The sequence below is a fragment of the Eulemur rufifrons genome, chromosome 2 (assembly GCF_041146395.1).
Source record: "Eulemur rufifrons isolate Redbay chromosome 2, OSU_ERuf_1, whole genome shotgun sequence".
NCBI lineage: Eukaryota > Metazoa > Chordata > Mammalia > Primates > Lemuridae > Eulemur > Eulemur rufifrons.
This window is the reverse complement of record NC_090984.1, coordinates 15,608,633-15,633,667: the sequence shown is the minus strand read 5'-3', so window position 1 is coordinate 15,633,667 and position 25,035 is coordinate 15,608,633. Positions and strand designations below refer to the sequence as shown.

The 25,035-nt window shown below is 57.7% G+C and overlaps 1 protein-coding gene across 7 annotated transcripts in view; it reads right to left on the bottom strand.

Moving 5' to 3' along the window:
• Nucleotides 1-25,035, bottom strand: part of PTPRS (protein tyrosine phosphatase receptor type S) — a 97,375-nt gene that overhangs the window by 54,782 nt on the left and 17,558 nt on the right. For all 7 annotated transcript variants that reach the window (XM_069479993.1, XM_069480043.1, XM_069480011.1 and 4 more), the window contains exon 2: nt 3,177-3,362. In XM_069479993.1, the coding sequence (XP_069336094.1) occupies nt 3,177-3,267 (91 nt within the window). In that variant the 5' untranslated portion in view covers nt 3,268-3,362. The remainder of the gene's footprint in view (nt 1-3,176; nt 3,363-25,035) is intronic.

Sequence of the window (25,035 nt, the reverse complement as noted above, 5' to 3'; positions counted from 1 at the left end):
TGCCAGAGTCTATGACCCTCCCACTCCATCCCCTCCAACCCCGCCAGGGCTGGCCCACAGCATCCCGGGAAGGCCCCAGTGGACCGGGAGCTGTTTCTAGAGCAGATACCGTTCCCCTTGGTGCGGCTGGTAAAAGCTTCGGCTGCCACAACAGCCGCCTCCCTGTGTGCTCCCCAAGGACCCAGGCCACGTCCTACAGCCATCAGTGCCAACCACGATGTCCACGGCCCCCTGCCAGGCCCCAGCTGACGGGGCTCCTGCTAGACAGACCCACCTACTATCGGTCAAGTTGCCCCAGCCTTGGAGACGGGAGACCTGGGTTTGAGTCAAGGTCACTACCGACACCTGCAGCAATACCGGAATAATTACAGAGCCCACTGAGCAGGCTTCCGGGACATGCCTGGTGCCAATATCCTGGGTCATACCTCCCTCGTCACTCACCTAGACCGGTGAGGTTGTCTCTGCCTTCGGCCCCTGGAGCCCATCCTCCCCACGGCAGCAGCCAGAGAGCGCCTGTGAGCACCCAAGTCAGGGCTTGTCTCTCCTCTGTCTACAGCCCTCCACAGCTCCCACCTTCCACTGGGTCAGAGCCCAAGTCCTCCCCAGGCCCCTCCCTGCCCTCCCCTCCTCACTCTGCTCCAGCCACATGGGCCTCCTGGCTACGCCTCCAACATGCCAGGCGCATCCTGCCCCAGGGCCTTTGCATCAGCTGTACGCTCTGCTTGGGACACCTTTCCTCCAGACACTCATGAATTCCTCCGGGTCTCTGCTCAGATGCCACCTCCTCACTGTAGCCACTCCCCCACGGCCTCCCCCCCACCTTCATCTCCCTGGCACACCCACCACCCAACACACTTAGGTGTCTCCCCCTCACCGGAACATCAGCTCTATAAGGGGGCGGGATGTGTGTTTTGCCTCCTTTGCCTAAAATAGCACCAGGCACCCAGTAGGTGCTTATTAAAATCTCACTGAACAGATCTACAAGGGCCAAGACCTGCCACGATTCGAAGTCAGGCCGGGAGTGTCTCCAAATTCTGTGACCTCCACTTTGCAGCCTCAGTTTCCCCACCTGTAATAGGGACGCTCCCAGCTCCAGGGCTCCTGAGGCCTCACTGGGATGACAGAGACACATGATGCCGGAGGCGGATCGTTATCACTGGGGCAGGACGCTGAAGTAGTAACGTGTTTTTTTTTGTTTTTTTGTTTTTTGAGAGACAGAGTCTCGCTCTGTGGCCCTAGCTAGAGTGCCGTGGCGTCAGCCTAGCTCACAGCAACCTCAAACTCCTGGGCTCAAGCGATCCTCCTGCCTCAGCCTCCCGAGTAGCTGGGACTACAGGCATGTGCCACCATGCCTGGCTAATTTTTTTTTTTTCTATATATATATTTTTAGCTGTCCAGATCATTTCTTTCTATTTTTAGTAGAGACGGGGTCTCACTCTTGCTCAGGCTGGTCTTGAACTCCTGACCTCGAGCGATCCTCCTGCCTCGGCCTCCCAGAGTGCTAGGATTACAGGCGTGAGCCACCGCGCCCGGCCAGTAACTTTTATTATTTATTCAGCCCATGTATGTGAAACCAGTGGTTCTCACCTGGGGGGGAGACAAGGTTGTCTGGAGACATTTTTGGCTGTCACGGCTGGGGCTGGGGTACGAATGGCATTGAGGGGGCGGAAGCCAAGGTTGCCGCTGAATGTCCCACAATGCACAGGATGGCCCCCAGCACACAGAGTGAGCCGGCTCCAAATGTCCACAGTGCCAAGGCGAATGAATGAATGAATGAAAGAAAAATTAAATGTGCTCGGTACCGAAGGCCTGTCATTCCCACTGCAGGGAACAGAGCCCAGGAAGGCACAGGCCCTGGGGGTGGCCGGACAGATCATGGCCCAGGCACACCCGGCCGCTGGCCCCAAGCGGGGAGAGTGGGCAGGAACCCGGGCTCTGGCACGAGGCAGCCCAGGTTCAAATCTCAGCATGGCCACTTCCTGGCTGTGACTTAACCTTGCTATGCCTCAGTTTCCCCAGCTGTACAACAGGGATGATAATAGCACTGACCTCACCAGATCGTGGTGACTGATCTGAATGCGTAAGGCATAAAAACAGCATGAAAACAAGAAAAAGCACAAATGGACAAGGGAGGGGCGTATGCTGCAGTGTCCTCACTCGGCAGTAATACTTCCTATGCTTGTGGTAACGCAGGATCTCAGGCCCACTATGTGCCAGGCATCAGGCAGGGGCTTATTGCACAGCCTTGTTACAAGAATGCTGGGATATGAATAATGTCATATGCCCTGTTATGGCAGGTGGAGGCGCTTATGTCACTGGCCCAAGGTCACACAGTCACTGGCCTGAGGTCGCACAGCAGGTGTGCAGCGGTGCCAGGATTCAAACCCAGCCTGACTGGGGAACACTGTCTCTCTCCCTATTGCTCTGACCACCATGTCCCCATGGGCCTGAGTGATGCCTCCTCTAAGTCCTTCGTGGTGGGATAGACCTTGACATTGGGCCCCAAACTGATTCTCATCCTCCACGTCACAGTCAGAAACGCAGCCTTGCCCACCTCTAGACTATACCAACTCTTTGACCTCCAGGCCTTTTCCATGTGCTGTCACCCCTACCGGGAATGGCTTTTCCATCAGCAAACTCCTACACAGCTGCAAAACCCCAACCCCAATGCCCTTTCTCTCAAGAAGCCTCCCCTGCCTCCACCTGGAAAAGTTTGTCTGCCCTTGTGTCTGCCACCAGGTGCTGGTGTTTCCGTTTGCTGCAAGGGAAGGCGAACTCTGTGGCTCACTAAGGAGTGATCTCAAGTCCGTTACATCCTTTGAGCCTTGTTTTCTCTCATCGGGAAATGTGGAAGGGAACCAAACCGGTATACTGGGTTTTGTGAGGCTCAAGGGACACGAAGCAGGTAGAGTCTGTGCTTAGCACCAAGCTTGATGCAGAGTCGATGCTGGGAAAATCACCGTCATCGTTACTGTTACTGCTCTATTAATAGCATTATATTATTTATCGCTGAGTCTCTCGGGGCCCGCACACACCAGGCACTCCGCTTCACTCACGGGCACACAAGCTCCATTTGGCAAGAGGAGGGGCCCCAGGGAGGAGGTGGGGACATGTGCTCACACACGCACCCGGACATGCACACTCGGACCCCCTCGCGCCCCGCACCAGCCTCTTACCTTCTCCTGTGCAGCCTCCAACCAGCAGGACCACGAGGAGACCCACGGGACCAACCACAGACGCCACGCCAGGGCCGCAGGCGGGTGCCATGCTTGGCAGTGACCTCCGCCCTCCGCCCTGGAGGGGGCTGGCCTCCCGGGTCCCTCACAGACAGGCCTGGAGCCGAGCGTCAGATGGGGCAGCGTCTGCAGAGACAACAGGTGGCCGTGAGAGGACAGCAAGGAAATCCAGGGACCTTCATGGACCCCGGGAGGGCCACAGAGGGGCACGGGAGGGTTGCGGGGGGTATGGTCACAGGACGATAGGGAAGTGTCACGGGATGACGGATGGACTGAGAGTGTGAGCCCCTGCTAGGGGAGGAATGCTTGTGTCGCCCCCAAATCCATCTGCTGAAGCCTGACCCCTGCACGTTGGCATTAGGAGGCGGAGGTGTGGGGAGCTGATTAGGTGGCAAAGGGGAGCCCTTGTGAATGGGGCCGGTGTCCCTCATAAAAGAGCCGCCAGAGAGCTCCCTCCCCGCTTCTGCCACCTGAGGACGCAGTGAGAAGACGCCGCCCACCAACTACAGATGGCCCTCGGCACACACCAAATCCCAGCACCTCGACCTTGGACCTCCCAGCCCCCAGAATGATGAGAAACACATCTGTGTCATTTACAAGCCACTATGTCTGTGGCATTTTATTACTGCGGCCCAAATGGACTAAGGCGGCTCCCGAACTCCAGCTAAGCCTCAGTTCTGGGGGAAGCTGTAACCCCAGCCTAAGTCCCCAAGCCCAGGCTGTGCCCGTGACTCGGCCCAAGACCCGACCCAGGACGAGCACTTCAGGGGGGCTCTGAACCCTCAATTTCTCAGGGAGGAGAAGACTGCAGCCTTTGCTGCTGCTTGGCCCCATAACCTGGCCACTCCGGGTCACCAGAGGGGTCCTTCCCACACACCTAACCTGTGCCTGCCCTGCTCTAATACCTCCCATGGCTCCCGAAGCCCCCAGGGGAAGCCACTCCAGCTGACCTCACCTCCTCTTCTCACGTGGGGCCACGGCCATGTCGGCCGAGCTCAGGCCCACCTCTGAGCCTTCGCCTCCGCCGTGCCCTCTGCCTGGAATACTGTCCCCCGCCACATGACAGTCTCCGCTCAGCTGCCACTTCCTCAGGAAACCCTCTCTGCTCCCTGAAGGTCAAGTCCCACCTCCATTTCACATGCCAGAGCCTCAGGAATGACTAAGATCACCTTGCGTGGCACCTACCCCAGTTCCCAAATTAAACTAGAATGTTCATCACTCAGCATCTGTTTCTCCCACAAGAACCTCAATTCTCCAAGGGCAGAAGGGTCCCTCGTCACACATCTTGACCTCTGGACCTGCCCCCTCCCCATTTCCCCAATCTCCTCTTTGGCCCCAGCCACGGCAGAGGACCAGAGGACTGAGGAGGGGCCGGAGGAAGCGGTCTTTGTGGCCCGGCCAGGCATGCACCCACCCCAGGTCGTGCCCTGGGTGGGTCCAAGCTGCAGCCACAGGGACCGGTGCCACATAATGACGGGGCAGCCCCTGTGATTCTGGTTCCCGAAATACCCAGCTGCGGTCACCTCGCCCAGCCCTGGGGCGGCCTCAGGGGAAGGCTGGGCCGGTGGCGGCCGGGTCACAGCCCAGGGAGAGGAACAGGGTTGAGAGGATCAATGTGCACACCGCGGGACCAGATGCAGAGAACAATGCCTGCGGTCAGGCCACCGGCACACAGTCAGGCCACCGGCACACAGTCAGGCCACAGGCAAACAGGGAGAGCAGACGTGGACACAGATGCATTCACGTAGGCAAGAGACGGCTGGCTGCACGCCTGCACACACACACACGCGCGCACGGAGTCAGGCAAACACTGCACACAGTCAGACCACAAACACAGACACGCACAGAATCAGGTCTTAAAGACACACCACGTCAAACAAGATACACACGCGTGGTCACAGCCGGGCAGGCAGTACATATACACGGTTGGGCCCTGGGCAAATGTCATTACGAACACGCAGTCAACGTGGTCAGATCAGGTAGCTACAGGTGCACACGGAGCTAGACGTCACACACGGACAGTCAGACCACAGGCCACACGCTTGCAGACCACGCGTGCACAGGCCACACGACACATGCAGACGTGCAAAGTCAGACTCCCTTCCTGCTCACACATGTGCACACAGCCAGACTACGGGACAGGTACACGCAGTCAGACCACAAACATGCCTTGGACACAAACAGCCAGGGACCGGGCAGATGGAGAAAATGGAGCCCAGAGCACTGTCCCTTATCCTGGTCCCCTGCCCTGGCCCTTTAAAAGCCAAAGTAGCCAACAAGGAGGGTGGTGACCCCAGAGGGAGAAAACAGCCCATGGCCAGCTGGGGCCAGGGTGACCACAGTGGCTGGCCCCACCTGCAGACGCACATCCGCTGGGCTACGCGGTGTAGGAGGTGGTCAGGCCCGGACAACTTGGGTCAGCTGGGCGGGCCCTCCGAGAGCAACTGGGGAAACTGAGGCAGCACAGCAAGCCTGCAGCCCAGAGGGCATGGGTGGAGGTCACCTGCACGGAGGGTCCTGGCAGAGGGGATGAGACACCGCCAACAGAGGACACAGAAAGTTCCAGGGTCCCTCAAGCGCCAGTCCTCCCTTGAGGGGCTGCTTGTGGCAAGGGCAGAACCCAGCAAGCCCACGACCCTCCCACCTCCTCCTGGTTCCAGGAAGTCCCTGCGTGGGGGCTCTTATTTCAGGGTTCAGGGGAGGATCCACAAGTCCCATCAGCTCTGCCTTCAGAACCTGCCCCTTCTCACCCCTTCCTCCAACCCCACCTGCTCTAGCCCATCACTGCCCACTGAACCAACACGGTCCCCTCCGTCCTGGCCTCCCAGCTCCGGCCCCAGACACTCAGTCTGTCCCACCCACACAAGCCAGAAAGCACCTGTGGGCACCTGAGTCAGGGCCCGTCCCTCCTCTGCCCACAGCCCTCCATGGCTCCCACCTCCCTTGGGGTCAAAGCCCAAGTCCTCCCTGCGGCTCACCAGGCCCTGCACAACCTGCCCCGTCCCCTCCTCACCCTCCCATCCTCCTCCTCTTTCCCCCCTCACCATGCTCCAGCCACATGGGCCTCCTTGCTGTGCCTCCAACATGCCAGGCACAGTCCTGCCCCAGGGCCTTTGCATGGGCTGCTCTTGGATTTAATGTTATTACTACTTGGCTGAGGACTAAGGGTGAATATGAATAGGGGGTGAAGGTGGCTCTGCACAGGAAGGTCCCAGAGGTCCCAGGACGGAAACGGGACAGATGAGGGCAGAAGGGCATATATGAACAAGACCCACGGGCCAGCCAGGGCCTTCTGCAGCCCTAGGCAGGGAGGGATGTTATCAGGTTGGCACCAGGCCAGCCCTCCACCATGCTCCTCTTGCAACAAAGCGGCCCGGGCCACCAGCCCTGCCACCGCCAACATGGGGAAACAAAGGTGGGCGCAGCAAGCCGCAAGCTCCCAGGAGGTGGTGTGGCCATTAGCAGGGAACGGCTGCCCCTGTAGACTGTAGGAAATAACAGGTACTAAATGGCGCTGAGCCGGGGGTGGGGAGAAGGAAGGGAGTGGCTGCTGGACCCGGGGCCCAGGGAGGGTCCCCACCCGCCTGCCTGGCTGTCATGTGCTGAGCTGCCCACCACTTGCACAGACCAGGAAACTGAGGCTTGCACAAGAGCCGGGATTTGCCCCACCACGGGGCTGTGTCTTTCTGCGGCTGCTGTGTGATGTCAGGAAAGTGGATGACCCTCTCTGGCCCCAGTACAGCCTGCTGAGCCGCCTCTGGGGGCTCCCATGCTGCGCTCACTGGGGGCGAGTGGGCACTCATTCCAGCCAGGCGCCAGGGTGTGGGTCACGCGATCCCGGAGCCGGCTTTGTGTGCCCACGCGGTCCAGGGAACATAAAGGGGTGATTATGACCCAGGGCCGGGCAGCCAACAGGCTGTGTCACCTGCGCGAGGCGGGTCTCATCGGGCAGAGGAGGTGCTTCTCCTGGCCCTGTCTCCAGCCGCAGGGTCTGTCTACCCTGTCCTGGGGGGCTCTGGGGGCTTATCTGCCCAGTCCTGACTCTCAGGGCCCCCCCCCATAGCACCAGGGCAGGAGAGGCTAAGAGGGGCACAGAAAAAAGACCCCCAACTGTGCACGACCTCCCCACCCCCAACCGCCCCGACCTGCAACCCCGCTTGCTCGGCCTCAGCACCCGGGCCTCCCCGGACTCCCGGGTCACTCACGTGTCGAGCCAAGCGGACGGCAGGCGAACCCCCAGCCCGGGCTCCAGCTCTGTGGCCACTGGTCGACTCAGGTGGCTCTGGCCAAGGCCCTGTCCCTCTCGAGGCTTCGGTGTCCCTCCCACCAGGAAACAGCTCAGGGCGGAGCTGGGTGGGGCCGGCCCTGCCACCCTTCCCAGAACGGAGGGCCAGGCCGAGGGATCCGGCTTTAATTGACTATGGATTGGTATTGGGAGGACAGGCAGACGCTGTCCCCAAGGGTCCCCGAGGCCAGGAGTGGATGGGTGGGACAGACGGAGAACCAGGCCCAGCCCCAGAAGGGGAAATCATTACCGTCCGCTGGGGCCTGCCGGGTGCCGAGCCCTGCCAAACGCTCCCCGTCCTTCCTCCTGAGGGCAGCTCCCGAGGGCCAGGCGTGGAAGAGGGGGCTTGGCTGGGCTGGGATTTGAGCCCAGAGTCCCCATGCCCCAGGTGCCCAAGCTACCGAGCTCGCCTTGCCAGCGTGTCCCCCAGGATGGCTTCGGGGAACACCCTGAGACGCCAAGATGTGGGTGCACCCCTGCTCTATCACACACACACCGGGGCTCCCAGCTGCCCTGCTTGGCATTCGGGGCCCTTCACAATGCACACATGTGACCCTGTGCCACCCCCTTCCCGCAAGGCACTGCCGTTCCCAGAATGCACTGCCTCAGGCCTCAGCGTTTCTCAGCACAGGTCCCCCCAGCAGGTACACCCTTCCCTGGCTAGCCCACCTGTTAACTCATCCTTGAAGCCGCAGCCACGTGATCCCCCAACCTCCAGCTGAGCCTGAGTCCCTGTGGATTCCTGCCCCCTCCCCGGGACTCTTCCTTGGTCCAGCCCTGCTTCTTCTCTGCTCTAAAACCCTCCATGGCTCCCCTCTAAGTCTACTAAAACCCAGACTCCTAAACAGCCTCCAGAGCTGCCAACCTGGGCGCTGCCGATCCCGTCACACCCGGCCACACCCCTGGCACCTCACTCCCCTGCCCCCTTGGAGCCCCTACATGCAGCCTTCTGGCTCCCACAGGGGCACACACTGTTCCTTCCACCCAGCACACCCTTCCTCATTCCCCCATCAAACCGCAGCCCTCATGCTCATCCTCAAGTCTCGGCTGAGCTGTTGGCTCCTCCAGGAAGCCCTCCTGGGTACCCCAGGCTGGATCAAGACCCCCTCTAGCCGCCTCTGCCACAGCTCTGCTCCCATTGTGGGCCCATCACCCCTGGCTGGAAGGCTCCTTCGCACCCCAGCATGCACTGGCCGCCTACTGCATGCCTGGCCCCAACTGGCACTTCATTCACATCACTCCTGTGATCACCTCCACTCCAGAGGGAGAAACTGAGGCCACAGAGAAAGACGACCGCAAGCAGGGGAGTCCTAGGAAGGGGGGCTGCCTTATGTCTGCCCCGTGGGCGGGGGGGTCTGCCCAAGCCTTGAAGGGTGGAGACGAGGCTCTCAAAGCAGCAGGCAGGGCTTGGCGCTGGGGCCAGCCTGGGAGTCGGCAGGAAGCCCTTCAGGGGTCCCCAAACTCCATAAGCCCAGGACTCTGGGGTCTGTAAAGGTTGGAGCCAGGATCGGGAGCGGGGGACGCAAAGGTGTGAGCTGCCTTGCCCGTCGCAGAAGGGAACACCAAGGCCCCTCCCGGGGTCCCCATGTCCCCAGTTCATTGAAGCCCCGACAAAGCACAGCATCGACCCGGGATCTATCTGCAGGCCCGAAGGGGCGCAGGGACAGATGGAGGGAGGGAAACTTTCTGTGATTCTGGGGGCCGGTGGCTAAGAGTAGGGATGCCAGCCACAACCCCCACCTCTGCCCGCCCCTCCGCGGTCTGCGAAGTCCCCAATGAGAGCTCCCCGGGCTGGCACGAAGCTGGCTGCCCCGCGCTGGCTCCGCCCCCGGGAGGTAGCGGGAGGCCGGGGGGAGGTGAGGGAGGAGGTCGGGCAGGGGGCCAGGCGGGGGAGGGGGCCCGCAGAGCACAGCAGTCCGGAGTTCTCTAAAGTGCCAGGATGGGCCCGAGCGGTGCGGGGAGCAGGCCCAAGCTGTCCCTGGAAGGCGGCCCCCTCCCCAGCCAGGCCCGCGCTGGGCGGGCAGGGGACGCGGGGGTCCCCCCCTCGGAGCCCGGAGAGGGAGCGAGGAGGGGGACAAAGCCGGACGCGGACAGGGCCTCGCGCTGGGAGGGGGCCAGAGGCGCACTCACCCCGCGGCCGGGAGGTCGGGCCGCCCCGCGCTGCCTCCGCAGGGCCCGCCGCAGCCGTCCCCGTCGCCCGCTCGGGCCGCCCAGAGCGGAGCGCGGCGCGGCGCGGACTCGGGAGAGGCCTCGGCCCGGGGAGCTCGGCCTGGGGGCGGGGCCGGGGCGGGGCCTTCGGGCGGGGCCGCCGGGGGGCGGGCCCGGGGAGGGGGCCTGGGAGCGGGCGGAGGGCGGGGCCCTGGCCGGGGCCCTGGCCGGAAGTGGGGCAGGGGGGTGGGGTGCGGACCCGAGGGGAGCCCCGTCTGTGCGGCACCGGGAGAGGGGGCGCCCAGAGGCCACGACCCAGGACCCCCTCCTCCCTTCGGAAGAAGGTCCCATCGGAGGCCCCCGCCCTGCCCCCCATCCCCAGCTCCCACTGTGGCCATGGCAACGGAGGCGGCTCCCCCAACACACCCAAATACACAAGGTCGGGGAGGGACAGACAGACCCCCCTAGTCTGGGCTGGACGCGAGGCCTTGACCCGGAGGGCGGGGGAGGGGCAGGCGCAGAGGCTCTCCCCTCCCACCCCTAGACCTCCCGCTGGGGTGGGGGGGATGAATGGGAGACGCCGTGGCAGGGGCCCCCCGCCCCCGCCCCAGCCCTGAGGAGGGGGCGGAGAGCGCGGGCCAGATTGGAAACAGATGGTGCCGCCGTGCCAGGCCCGCTACACCGGTGGGGCGGAGGGAGGGGAGAGGGCGGGACGGTCCTCCCCGGGCGGCCAATCGGAGCGCGCGCTGCTGCCGGGGTGCGGGTTTGAAAACTCCACGGGAGAGGCCGGGAACGCGGCCGCCCGGCGGGGCTCGGGGTACCGGGGGGCCATCTGCCCCCATCGCTGGAGGAAATGCCTCCGGGTCCAGCAGAGCGCGCGGGACCAACCCCACCGCCAACGCGACGTGCCCGCCAACGCGATGTGCCCGGCCTGGGAGGCAGCCATCCACACCCCTGCACCCTCCCGTGCCTCCTCCGCACGCACCTCTCCCCTCCCCAGCACCCAGTGCTCCCTCACTGGGCGGTCCCAAACTGCTCTTTTTCCTCATTGTGCCTCAGTTTCCCCATCTGCAAAACGGAGCGCAGAATCTCCCCGACATTGGCTGCACGGCCTGAGCTGGAGTCCACTAAGCACCGTGCACACAGTAGGTGCTCTATGAATGTCTGGATGCAGACTCCCCACCTGCCGCTTTGACATGGAGCTCACAGGCGGTGCTGCTCAAAATGGGAGACTGTGACAACAGGCCTCAATGAATCCACACTGTCAGCACACTCAGGGCTGTGTGACCTCGGGCAAATGTGCCCATCTCTGGGTTGCCCAGGACTCAGGCATGTGGCCCAGGGCTGGCCAGCCCTGCCCTCTTGGGCCTCCTGCCCATGTCTCCGTGGAGACGACCTACTGCCCCCATTCAGTGGCCGTGACTGCAGTGGGCTGGGAATACAGCCACCCCCAAGGGAGTGGGGGAGACAGGCCAGGGGGCCTCCCCCTCAGCTTAGTGGCCCCGTCTGCACAGAGCCCTGAATGTCCCCACCATGGCTCTGATTGGCCCATATGTTAACCGCCTGTTCACAACCCGACCTCTCCCACCAGACCGTGGCCCCAGAAGGCAGAGCCAGGTCTGTCCTGGTCATCACAATACACAAGAATTTCTCAGCAAGCATTTACACGAAGATCAGGACCATCCTCACCAAGGAGGGCCACCTCCAACCTTCTTATTCTCCCCAAAAGCCACACTGTGTGGTGCCATTGTCACAAAGCAGGTATCTTCACTTGCCCTTTGTTAAACAAACATTTCCGAACACCCATGCCAGGCCTAGGTCTAGGCACAGCAGTGACCAAGACTGACAAGGATGGCTGCTCTCACGCTCCAACCAGGGTGACAAACAGGAAACAAAAGAAATGAGATATACCATGGGTGAGATGGCGGTAAATGCTATGAAGAGGGGAGGGGTTGTGGGACAGGATGGCACAGTAGAGGGTAGGGGAGAGGGGAGGTGACATGTGAGCACAGATCTAGAGGCAGTGAGGGGATGTGACAGAGATGTGGATGTTTACGGGGAAGAGCATTCCAGGCAGAGGGAACAGAATGTACAAAGGCCCTGGGGCAGGACTGAGCCTGGCATGTTGGAGGCACAGTGAGGAGGCCCGTGTGGCTGGAACAGAGTGAGGAGGGGGAGAGAGGGAGGAGGGTAGGGCAGGGAGGGGACGGGGCAGGTCATGCAGGGCCTGGTGGGCTGCAGGGAGGTCTTGAGCTTTGACCCCAAGGAAGGTGGGAGCCATGGGAGACTGCAGGCAGAGGAAGGATGAGAGCTGACCCAGGTGCTCACAGGCGCCCTTGGCTGCTGTCAGTGGCAGCCAGGGGACCAAGGCAGGGGTGATTAGGCTGGTTCAGATGGGCAGTGATGGAGCTGGACCAGGGCAGCGTGGGCACATTGCAGGTGACTGCGAAGGCAGACTGGACCCCCCAGTGGAATTTTCTAGAGGGCTGGTTGCAGGGTGTGAGAGAAAAAGGAGACTTGAGCATGACTCCAGGGTTTTTGTCCTGAGCACCCTGACAGAGCAAGCACCTCCAGGAAGCCCTCCCAGACTGCCTTGCCCACCCAGTGCCCTTGAAGGCTGACCCCTGCGAGCCCTGGAACCTTTGGTCCATACGTCCTCTGTGCACACCCAGGAGGCAGCTGCCCTTGGGGAGGAACACGGGGCCTAGATCACGTCAGCTCTCGCAGCTGGGACATTTGGGGTTTTTTTTCAAAATAACTTTTCTTCTAATTATAAAATAGGCGCGTGCAGCAGAAAATTAGGGGAAATCAGCATATAGAAGAAAATAAAAATTACCCACAATCCTTCCCTCACCCAGAGAAGAACCGTTATTAGCATGTGGTCATTGTCATTCATTCCTTCCACAAATGTTTACTGAGCACCTACTGTGTGCTGGGCCACCAGGCAGAGCTATGAGATGCCAAAAGGAAAATGAAATGCACGGTGAGGTTCTAGAAGGTGAGGGTGTCTGGGGACGGGGTGGGAAGACCTCTTGGAAGCAGTGACATTCAAGTTTAGGCCTGCATGGAGTGAGCCAATCAGACATACAAACACCGATGGGAACAGAGTTCCAAGCAGAAGGAACAGCAAACACAATGGCTCTGAGGCCACCTGCTTCTTTCAGTGTGGTTTCTGGGTGTGGATTGGGTACATTTCTTTTTTTAAAAGATGATCACCATCATGAGACCAATTGCCAGTGTCCAGCTCACAGAATCTAATCGATTCGCGCTTGTTTATTTCATGACGTCTATTATAAACAACACCGCGAGTGACGTGCCCGATGAAGGTGTGTCCCATCGTTTCCTGAAGAAACTTCCAAGGAAGGGGCAGCTCCACTGGGATGTTCCCAAGTCTCTGAAACCTGCCCTGATGTGGGGTCTGCAGGGGAAACTGCACCCTGGACACCCCCACCCCAGCCTGTCCCGCCGTCCTCATATTTAGGGCCAAAATGCCCGAAGGTTCCATTTAGGTGCAACCACCAAACTCCACACCCTTGGCTTCCGGAGCGAGACAGAAACTGGTTGGGCAGCTTCCTCTTGGCTCCCCCGCCTCCGGGCCCGCGTCACCTAGCACGGCATTCGTGACCTGGGGCAGCGAGCAAGCGTGTGCCATCTAGCCAGAAGCACGCCTCACCCACGCGCACGCGTCACAGCCCTGGCGCCGGGTGTGCCTGCCAGCCCTGCCGCAGCGGGCACCATGCCCACTGCAGGCATGCCCCGGCTCGACTGCCTTTTTCACCTGTCGGCCCCCGCAGGGCCAGCTACCTTCCGCTCCTTCTGGACAAATTCGAGACACCTTCAGGTGTGGCTGGATCCAGCAAACATGCTCCTCCCACATCTTCCCAATCTCAGCTGACAGGAGCTCCATTTTTCCAGAGACTCAGGCTAGAACCTGGGAGCTGGGCCTGACTCCTCATCTTCTCTCGCCCCACGTGCTGCTGGTCTCCAGTTTCCCTCCTAAATCTCCAGCAAATTTATCCTTCTCCTTGTTCCCTTCCAACCTGTCCAGCCTCTGTAACTGCCTCCTTGGACTAGTGTATTCACCTCCACCCTGGTCCCCAGGTTCCCACCCTCAGCCCCATAGTCTGTCCTCCCCACAGCAGCCAGAGGGCACCTGTGAGCACGTGACTCAGGTCCCATCCCTCCTCTGCCTACAGCCCTCTATGGCTCCCACCTTCCTCAGGGGAAAGCCCCAAGTCCTGCCTGCAGCCCACAATGCCCTGCAGGACCTGCTCCGTCCCCTCCCTGCCCTACCCTCCTCGTTCTCTCCCCCTCCTCACTCTGTTCCAGCCACACGGGCCTCCTCGCTGTGGTTCCAACATGCCAGGTACAGTCCTGCCCCAGGGCCTTTGCACAAGCTATGCCCTCTGCCTGGGATGCCCTTCACATTTTTATGGCACTGTTCAGTTCTCCCTCAAGCATCGCCTCCCCCGAGATGCCCTGCCTGACCACGCCAGCTCCCTTCATCACACACCCCTCTAGTCTATTGCCTTTGCGGCTGTTACTGTCACCTCATTTTATCTATTTATTTACTGTCTAGATCTGCATCATCCAATACGGGAACCGCTAGCCACAAGGGACTGATTAAATTTAAAGTTAATTTAATTTAATTTGGGGGTCAGCTCCTCAGTCGCACTGGCCACGTTTCTAGTGTGGCTCGTGGCCACAGTATCAGAGCCTACTGGTACAGCACACTTCTGTCACTGCAGAAAGTTCTGCGGATGGCTCTGCCGGAGACTGTGGGAGCCAGGAGGTGGGTGCCAGGTCTGTCTTGGTCACTGCCAGGGCCTGGGACACAGTAGGTGCTCAATAAATGCTTTCTAAATGAATGAGTGAACAGATAAGTGGCTAAGAGACCTCACAGAGCCTGGAGGGGCTGGCTTAGAGGACAAAGGACCAGTAACGGTCCCCCAGCCACTCTCATCCTGTGGTAGCCACACGGGGTCTCTAAACTCTGCGTTCCCAAGATGGGGAGCTGGAGGTCACAAAGCAGAGGACACAAAGCTGGGGTTCGAACCTGGGTCTACTCGGCTGACGACAGAAGCATTCTCCAGGGATTACCGCTCCTGCTCTCAGCGCAGAAATCTGTAAAATGCTGTCTGACCACAGCCACACTGCTTTGCAGCGCCAATGCGCTGGGTGAGCCAAAAACATGGGGGGCGGGGACAGAATGGCTGGTCCCCCTGCCAGGCCCAGTCGCCAATCTGGGCACCCGCCAGGCCCACCTTCTCCCACCCTGAGCCAGCCGTGGCTGCACTGGGAGGTCTGGTCACGTCCTCTCTGCAAGACGCCTGCGTGTCCCCCGTTCTAGTACATCTCACGCCCGGCAGGCGCCCAGTGGGGGCGATTGCGGCCTCCCCCCACGTCTCCCGCTCCTCGTTCATGGCTTCTGCCACGTCCCAACGTCCCTCACTTAATCTTTCATTCAACTGCCTCACACCTCTTCCTTAAACTAATTTACTTTGGAAACTAACTCTATCATGCACAGCACGGCTCTCGCAGAGACCCGGTAGGCTCTACCCAGCCTTGAAAGTCACCGGAAACATTGTTACGATGAAAATACGTCCCCAGTTCCTCCATGGTCGCTGGGTACTAATGCCACCAGCAGCCAGATGGAAAACAGTATGGAGATTCCTCAAAGAACTAAAACCAGACCTACCGTTCCATCCAGCAATCCCACTACTGGGTATTTACCCAAAGGGAAAAGAAGTCATTTTATCAAATAGACACGTGCACTCGCATGCGTATTGTAGCACGGTTCACAATTGCAAAGATGTGGCATCAACCCAAGTGCCCGTCAATCCCTGAGTGGATTAATAAAATGTGGTGTATGTACACCATGGAGTACTACTCAGCCATGAAGAAGATGAATCAATACCTTTTGCAACAATCTGGAGGGACGTGGAGGCCGTCCTCCTAAGTGAAGTATCACAGGAATGGAAAAACACACACCACATGTACTCACTACTAAACTGGAACTAACCGCCGAGCACAGGTGTGCACAGGGGGAAGTAAAACTCGGTGGGAAGCAACTGGGGGTGGGGGGAGGGGAACAAACCAACCTAATGGGTACGATGAACACTATTTGGGTGACGGGCACACCTAGAGCCAGGACTCAAGCATTACAAAAATGATCCATGTAACCTAGAACATTTGTACCCCCTTAATATTTTGAAATAAAAAAAAAATAAATCATCTGATATTTAAAAAAAAAAGGGAGAGAGAGAGAGATTGGCAGGTGCTGGTGTTTAAGGTCACCCTGAGCCTCGCTCCTTGCTGTGTTAGGAACTGAAGCTTTCGGCTTCAGCGGCCAGTCTGTGTGACTCTGGGTTGCCACATACACTTCCTAGGTCACCCCGGAACAGCCCCATCCTGGGGAGGATCGCTGACTTCAAAACTCACAGCTCACAGGAGGCGGGAGGCCCTGGTTCTCTTCCCAGCTCTGTCCTGAGGGAGCTGTGTGGCCCTAAGCCAGTCCCTTTCACTCTCTGGGCCTCAGTTTCCCCACCTGTGCACTGAGGGGGCCTGGCTTTTGGGTGCCTGGGTTCGAGATCTGTGAAGATCAGGGAAACTGAGGCACAAACTGGCGTGGTCCTCAAGGCAGGGCTGTGTGCAGCCCCTAACTCCCCCTGGATGGCAGACCCAGTTTTGGTCACAAAACCTACTGCACACCAGTCCTGGGCTGTCCTGACAACCTCCCTGGCGTCTTTTCTAGGAAGAGACAGAGATGGAGGCAGTAGTCACACTAAGATGGGGGCAGCGAGGGAGTCCTGGGCAGAGGGGACCGCATGTGCAAAGGCCCAGTGGTGGGAACAAACACACTAAGTTCTAGGGAAAGAGAGGCGGGCTGGTGGGCAGACAGGACAGAACGAACCAGTGGGAGATGGGATTAGGGGGTAACAGGTCAGTATTTGAGGAATGAACGACTGTCACACCCCTGTAACGATTCTCCTTTCACTGCCACCCCAGCATTTATTAGGCACCTACTGTATACCAAGCTCGGGGCTGAGTGCTACGATGACCCAGGCAGCCCTGGACCAGCCTCAGGGGGCTCCCAGGCCCACAAGGGGGGCAGACATGGGCTCTGGCAGTCAGAGATCAGACCCATGATGGGGGGATGTGGGAAAGCTTCTGAGAGGAGGCGACATCTAAGATGAGAAGAATGGAAGTATTGCCAGGGTAAGGCAGGGAGGTTCGGGAGTAGGGAGGGTGTCCCAGGTCCTGGGTAACCAGGGAGAAGGTGACATCTTTGTTTTTTTTTTTTTTTTTGTTGAGACAGAGTCTCACTTTGTTGCCCAGGCTAGAGTGAGTGCCGTGGCGTCAGCTTAGCTCACAGCAACCTCAGACTCCTCGGCTTAAGCGATCCTACTGCCTCAGCCTCCCGAGTAGCTGGGACTACAGGCATGCGCCACTATGCCCGGCTAATTTTTTCTATATAGATTTTTTTAGTTGTCCATATAATGTCTTTCTATTTTTTAGTAGAGACGGGGTCTCGCTCAGGCTGGTCTCGAACTCCTGACCTTGAGCGATCCACCCGCCTCGGCCTCCCAGAGTGCTAGGATTACAGGCGTGAGCCACCGCGCCCGGCCTAGGTGACATCTTTGGACAGGGGTTTGGATCTGGAACCAACTCCATCTCCCCCAAGACCTAAAAAAGTTTCTTAACCACTTAATATGGGCAAAGTGCTCAGAACCCAGCCGAGCACACAGTAGGTGCTCAATGAGTGCACTGGCTCTTATTCCTGGCTCTTCCCACAGTCCACAGACCCTCGAAGCAGCTCACAAAATCCCTTCAAAACTGGTATTCTTCTCCCCATATTTTAGTTGGGGAAACTGAGGCACAGAGGTTGGGCCCAAATTCTCACCACTAGTAAGTGGCAGAACTGAGACCCACACCCAAGTGGGTTCTCAACTCCTCCCACCACTCATTTGGGCCTCAGTTTCCCCTCCCCAGCCCCTGCCCTCCTGCCTCGGCCTGGAGGAAACCTCCAGCATCTTGACCACAGCCCACCTGTGGGCCAGCGGTCTGCACGCGGGCAGGACGCACAAGGACGACCCACTGGCTCCCAGGCGTATTACTGTAGTAATTATTAATTATTCCCCAGCAAGCAGTGCTCACTGGGAGCCATCATGGAGGGCACACAGGCATAGGTGGGGCAGTGGCTTGGACTCAGCAACTGTACCGTGGGGTCGCGCCACCAGACCTTCGTGCTCTCTGTTCCCTCTGTTCTTCCCTACAGACACCCACCCAGATGGGTCCCCCCACTTCTGCTCACACCACCTTCTCCATAAGAACTTCCTGTACCCCCGACTTAAGATTTTGGTTCCCACCTTGGCACTCCCCGTTCCTGATTTTTTTCCCCCCTAGAGCAATGTAATCACCTTCTGACGTTTCCGTCCTCATTGTCTTTTGCTGGGTGTAGTCTCCGCCTCCCTGCCTAGAGTACCAGCTGCAAGAGGGCGGGCCATTCCTTCCTTCAAATTCCTCCTGCCTAGAACAGGGAGTACCCGCAACCCAGCAGGTGCAGGTATCTGTGGAAGGGAGAAAGGGACAGTCCCTCTTACCTGCCCCTAGAAGTCACAACCTCTACTGTAAGTTTGCGTCAATTTTCGCGTAACTTTCCCATGCAATTATAGACCAAAGGCAACTCAAGAAAACAGGGTGATTCATTTTAGGTGACAATTGTATCATTCTGTTTGTATCATTGCTTCTTCACCCCCCCGCCCCCCTGCCCCCCATACGACATTGTATCTACTAAGCACACACACAGACCTGGCTTCCTTTTCCTGGATAAAACCTTCCACTACAAGACTGTGCCCGTGTATGACCCAATCCCCTGTTGATGGACACATAGGTTGCTCCATTTCTCCCAATCTCACCCAACGCCATGGTGAATCGCCATGTCGACGCTTCCTGGGCCCCCGCTTGAGGAAACATCTGTCTCTTTTGCTGATGCCGAAGTGGGCAACTGGGGCGGAGAGTGTGGTTACAGCTCATTCTAAACAAGGAGGCTCCCCTCCTACGGAGTTGGAAGTGTGTGTGTCAGTGCAGTCCCCAAAGAGGTTGGGGGCTGCCCTTCCCAACTGGCTATGATCTTCCAAAATTAAGTTTACGCGTTCCCTTTCAGCCTGATAATGCCACCTCTAGGAATTTACCCACCAGACACAATCCTGGGTAGAACAACCTCACAGCAAAAAAAGACCTGAAGCAACCTAAATGCCCACCGCCAGGGGAATGGTTAAATAAGTAACAGCACAAGGTACAAAATAATGATATAGGAGATTAGTGTCTCTTAGTATTATGAGATCAGCATCACAGCTGTGAAAAGGAAAGAGAACACCAGATGTATGACTATAAAATTACTTTTAAGATACTATATTTTTAAGTGGGGGAAAAAAAAACCCACCAAGGTATAGAACAGCATGTAGAAGATGCTACCATTTGGCTAAACAAAGGCATATAAATCTACCCGCCTACTGAACGTTCACAGAAGATTTCTAGATAACTGCATTGTTCCAAACGGTAGCCACGCACTGCATGTGGCTGTTTAAATTCACATGGAAGAAGAACATGGAAGAAAATTTAAAATTCAATTCCTCGGTTGCACTGGCCACATTTCAAATGCTCCATCGCCGCATGCAGCCCATGGCAACCGTATCGGAGAGCATTTTTATCATCACAGAAAGTTCTACTGTCTATGCTGTTCTATGCCATAAAGAAAGAAAGAAAGAAAAAAAAAGTAAGTTCTACTGAACAGCACCAGTGGCCAAATCCGGCCCCCCACTTGTTTTTATAAATAAAGCTTTATTGACACATAGCCACGCCCATTGGTTTATGTATCATCTACGGCTGTTATCACAGACAATGGCAGAGTTCAGTAGCATCAACAGAGATCGTGCAGCCAGCAAAGCTGAAAAGATTTACTATCTGAGTCTTTGCAGAAAAAGTCTACTGACCACGGTTCTAGAAGGAGACTGCTTCCAGGGAGAGAGAGGGGAGGGAATCTGGGAGGCAGCAGAGACAGAGTCCACGGTGCATTTATCTCTGTATCCTCCATGCTGTCCCACGTGTGTGTGTTATCTGGCAAGAACAATGTGGTGACACAGAGATGCTGATTTAATCTCCTATGAGTGGTGCCCAGAGGGCCTGGTGTCTCTCAACGCTACCACCTGAGACGCTACCACGCTTCAAACAGTTTTGCCAAATGGATGGGTATGAAATGATACCTTCTTGTTTCAATTGCTTCTACATCTAATCATCTCTCACCCCCAGACTCTGTAAGGACAGGGACCCCATCGGCATCAGTCGCCATAGCATCCCCAGCCCCTGCACGGGGCCCAGCAAACAGTTGGTGCCCAGTAAATCCACACTGAGTGGAGGAATTAAGAAGTGAGGGAATTGGGCTCAGGGTAGGGGGCTGCAGTGCAAGGCCTGGGATTGTTGTCGCTGGCCGTGGGCATCGAATGCCAAGCCAAGCTTCTCTGATGCAGTCTCGGGAGCAGGGACATGGGGCAGGGCTGGCTCCTGAACAGGCCACAACTGCCAGCCCCTTGGGGGAGCCTGCGGACATCCTTCCTGGGGACCCCTGCTCAGCAGTCAGGGACGAAGGCAGGGCGGGCAGGGGTCTGGCAGCCTCAGGGGCAGGGGCAACCGCGGGCTGCAGGCCGGGAGAGGGATTATATATTCATCAGAATCTTAAACAAAAGCCCCGCAGCCGCCTGTCAGCCGGGCTATGGCTTTTATGGTAATCAGCGATGAATTACCCACAATGCCTGGCCAAGCGCAAGTGGTTCTTGGCCCGGATCCTAAACTAATTTTTATATGTTCGTGTGTATATAATTTTGCTCCCTCCCTCCCATTGCTCTTCCTTCATTAGCAGGAGCGTGGGGGGTGGGGGGCGGGGCGGGGGCAGGAGCAAAAGGAACCCTGAGTGTAAGGTGGGGGGCTGCTCACCAAGGCACCCCCTGGCCCCGGAGCCCACCTGGCATCGGTGCCTGGGCTCATGGCGCAGTGGGGTGGGAGGTAGGTGCCAAGTTGGAACCGAAGTCAGCTGCAAACCACTAAAAACTGAAGCTGGCAGCTCCGGGGGTGGCGAGAGAAGGGAGGGGGGTTTGGCTGGCTCCAGTGCTGGGGAGCGCGTGGGCCCCTTAGTGGGGTCGAGCCTCTGCAACGTGCTGTGTGGCCCTGGGTGAGTGCCTTGGCCTCTCTGGGCTTCAATCTCCTGATCTATTAATACAAACCGAACCTGCAGCCCTGCACATCCTAAGCCCTAGCCCCGTCCAGCCCCAAATGTGTAGCTCACAGCCCCTGCCAGGGACCCCTGTGCTGCGCACTTTTCTGTCCATGACTGTCTCCGTTTCACAGATGGGGAAACTGAGGCTGAGAAGAGGATGTGCCTTGCCCAGGGCCACCGGCTTGTCTGTAGCACTGGGGCCTCCCACATCCGCCCCTCTGACCGTCTTTGCCACCTCAGTTCATCGTCGCCATCCTCACAGGCGCTCAGGACAGGGGCCTGGGGTCATCCTTGTATCTTCCCAACCCCACCCTGCACCAAACTGCTTGGCTAATCCAGCTAATCCTTCCGAAAAGTCCTTCTAGAAAACACCCTCTCCTCTGCCTCCACCATCATCGCTGGCCTGGACCAACCCAATCACTTCCGCCCCGTCCCCAGCTCTAGCCCTTGCACCCCCATCTGTCCTCCCCGCAGCAGCCAGAGGGCACCTGTGAGCACCTGAGTTAGGGCCTGTCCCTCCTCTGCCCACAGCCCTCCATGGCTCTCACCTCCCTTGGGATCAAAGTCCAAGTCCTCCCCAAGGCCCACCAGGCCCTGCATGACCTGCCCTGTCCCCTCCCCTCCTCCTCACTCTGCTCCAGCCACACAGGCCTCCTCTCTGCACCTCCAACATGCCAGGCACCGTCCTGCCCCAGGGCCTTTGCACGGGCTGTGCCAGCTGCCTGGAACACCTTCCCTTAGATCTCCACACAGGTCAATCTCTCCCTCTTGCTGGTCTTTACTGAAATGCGACCTCTTCAGTGAGGCCTGTCTTGATTCTGTAGCTGAAACAACCCCTCCCTCTCACCCACCCCTTCCCCTGGCTTGGGATACAGTCGACGCTTAATTAATATTTAATCTGTTTATCTGTTTATCATCCTTCTCCTGCCGCATCCCACAAGGGCAGGGCTTTTTCTTCTGTCTTCCTCACCACTCCGTTCCCAACACCTGGCACATAGTAGGTGCTCAGTAAATGCCCACTGATAGGTCTCTAGGCTCCAGCAGGGTCCTGGGCCCAGAAAGGACACTGATTGTTCACTGAACATGAGAAGCTTTTGTCGCAATCTGAAGGGAAATTTTAGACCTAAAACCATGCCCTGGGTGGGGGTTGCGGGCGGGGTGGGGGGCGGCTGTCGCAGCCAGCTCAAGGAAGCAGCCAAGGACAGCCAAGGAAAGGAGAAAAACATTCCTGCCGCGTCCAAGCCCTTCAGAGCAAGCCCGAGCCCGTTCACTCACCGGGGGCTGGGGCGGAGATTGCAGACGCTCTCCACCGGTGCCCAGGCGAGAAGGCGTGAATGCTAAAACGTGCAGCCCACGCACAATCCCGTGCCTGTGCGTGAAGCCCGCGTGTGAACGAGTAATGCAGTACATCTTGCATGAAAGCCAACGACAGACAAACGGCCACGTCTGTGAGGAAGGGTGGGGCATGCCGGTGGCAGAGTACGCAGCCCTGAAAAAGAAGTCACCAGCTCTGTCCATCCCAATACTATCAGCAAAAGAGCCCAGCATGAAACAGCGGGCAAGGGGTGTCTGGAAACAGGGCGAGGAGAACAGGATGCCTGTGTTTGCTCGTGCTAAAATGACAGCTTAGTCTGTCCCAGCATTAGAGTTTTAAAAAGGAAAGAAAAAAATACAGCAATAGTAACAATAATTGCTAACATTCATAGGTCACAGACTCAAAGCCCAGACACTGTTCAAAGTTCTTTATATATTTCACTGAATCTCTCCATTTTACAGATGAGGAAAGTGAGACTCAGGGAGATCAGGACACTTGTCCAAGGTCACACAGTTTGGCGGGGGAAGAGGGGGGATATGAAACCAGGCCACTGGGCCCCAGAGCCTGGACTAGGATTTGGTGACAACGCTCCCTGATAGCCGAGCTCAATGCCTGGTATACAGTGGGTGGCCAATAAATGCCATGGAGATGCCCAGGGGCAAAGGGAGCAGAGATAGGGCCATGCCAGGCAGGGACGGTGGGACTTTATAGGGCGGTCTGTCGCGTGGGCATCGGTTGAAAAATGCCTGCTGGGAAGAATCAATGCAATCGCGCCATCAATACAAACACGCGGGAAACCGGGTGTCGGGGAGCAAGGCGGCTGGCTCGGGGGATGACAGCCGGCTGCCAGTCTCATTTCCACTGGTGACAGACATGGGCAGGCCTGGCCGGGGTCCACGGCTGGCGCAGAGCCAGGGCCAGCGGGGACCTCCCTACCTGTCAGCCTGTGATGTGTTCATCAAGAGGCTGAGAAATGTCTCGACCATCCTGGCCAAGTGGCAGGAGAGGGCCAGAGTGGGTACATGGGCTGCAGAGGGCCTGGCCCAAGGTCGGTGCTGCCCATGGGGAGCCTCTTCTCCTTCCTGCCTCAGTTGAACCAAACCACCATTAAGCTGTGCTTATGGAGAAACCATATGACTTGCATCTAAAACCACAGGTTTTATTTTATTTTGTTTTTTGGGTTTCTTTTTGAGGCAGAGTCTCGCTCTGCCACCCAGGCTGGAGTGCAGTGGCGTCATCAGTCATCATAGCTCACTGCAGCCTCCAACTCCTGGGCTCAAGTGATCCTCCTGCCTCGGCCTCCCAGAGTGCTGGGATTACAGGTGTGAGCCACTATGCCCGACCTAAAACCACAGGTTTGACATGAACTCGATGCCAGATGCTGCTCCTTGTGTACTTTGTGACTTTATGCAAGTCATTTCCCTTCTATGGGCCTCAGTTTCCCCATCAATAAATGGGTCTGTTACTCCCTGGCCTGGGACAGCCTTCTGAACCACAGTGAATAGCACCCCAGAGCACCAGAGTCTGAACTGTGGCTTGGCCTCGGGCAAATGGTTTAATCTCTCTGGATCTGCTTTTGTTCCTCTATTAAAGGCACCTTGGTTGAGCCCCTGGATCAAGCTATACCTGAAGCTGATCTGGCCTAACATCAGCCTTCTTGGTTCAAGAGCCAATCAACACACCTGCTTTTCATTAAGGTCAGTTTATTAATAATTTGGGTTTCTCCCTCTCTCGAGCTGGGAGCCCACTGTGCACCTGAGGATGCAGCCGCATTAGCAGCTGGCGCAGGCGGCCGAGGATTCGAGACCTCGCAGGTTACCTTGTCTCAACGGTTGACATATTGAGGGTTTCAGACCAGGCCCAAACTTCCGGGTCTCAGGGCATTCAGAATCCAGTTGCAGGAAAGCAACACCCATGTGGCATATTTGGGACTGAGGGCAGTGCCCATCGACTGAACCTCTACCATGATCCACTTAGTGAGCACCTACTGTGTGCTTGGCCCAATGCAAGACGTAAAGTGAGACAACTACTTCATCCTGAGGGCTCACAAAGATCTTGTGGGGGAAGCCTTTGCCCATGCTATTCCCTCTCCGCCTAGGACATCCTTGCCTCCCCTCGCTGCCCAGTTACCGCCTACGCAACCTTCACATCTTGGACCAGCCGCCACCTCCTCCGGGAAGCCTTCCCTGACCTCCCCCCTCATCCCGATTCCAGCAATTTCCTTATTTCACTGAGTTTAAGATGCATTGTTATTTTACGTATCAATAAGAAAGAAAAAGCAGCACGGCCAGGTGTTAAACCGGACGAGACTGTCTTCTCGCAGACGGGGATTTGCTAGCTACTGAAAGGGCTTTTGAATACTTCTCTGGACACAGATTTTGAAAGCTTTTCTCTCCTGAACCACATTCATAAATGGAGAATACAAGGAAAATATACGGTTTGAGTTCTCTGAAAACCGCCCTGCATTCTGAGTCCAGCACTGTTCAATGGCTTTTTGTCCCAGAGCTGCTGATTTGGGGTTTTGTGCCCTGAACTGCCAGGCACTGAAGGCTCAGCCTCTGCCACAGGCAGCTGGCCCCGTGGCCAGGGCATTTTCCTCCCAGCCATCTGCGACACCTGCTCTGCGGGATCCACGGAAGGTACCGACAACGGCTGGGGCTCCTGCCCACCCTCATGTGGCCCAAACATCGTGGTTTGTTGACTGACACTTTGAGGGCCAGAGTAGCCGTCAAAGCAGGACACTAGGAATAACCCCTCCACCTAAAATAATTCCTGGCAG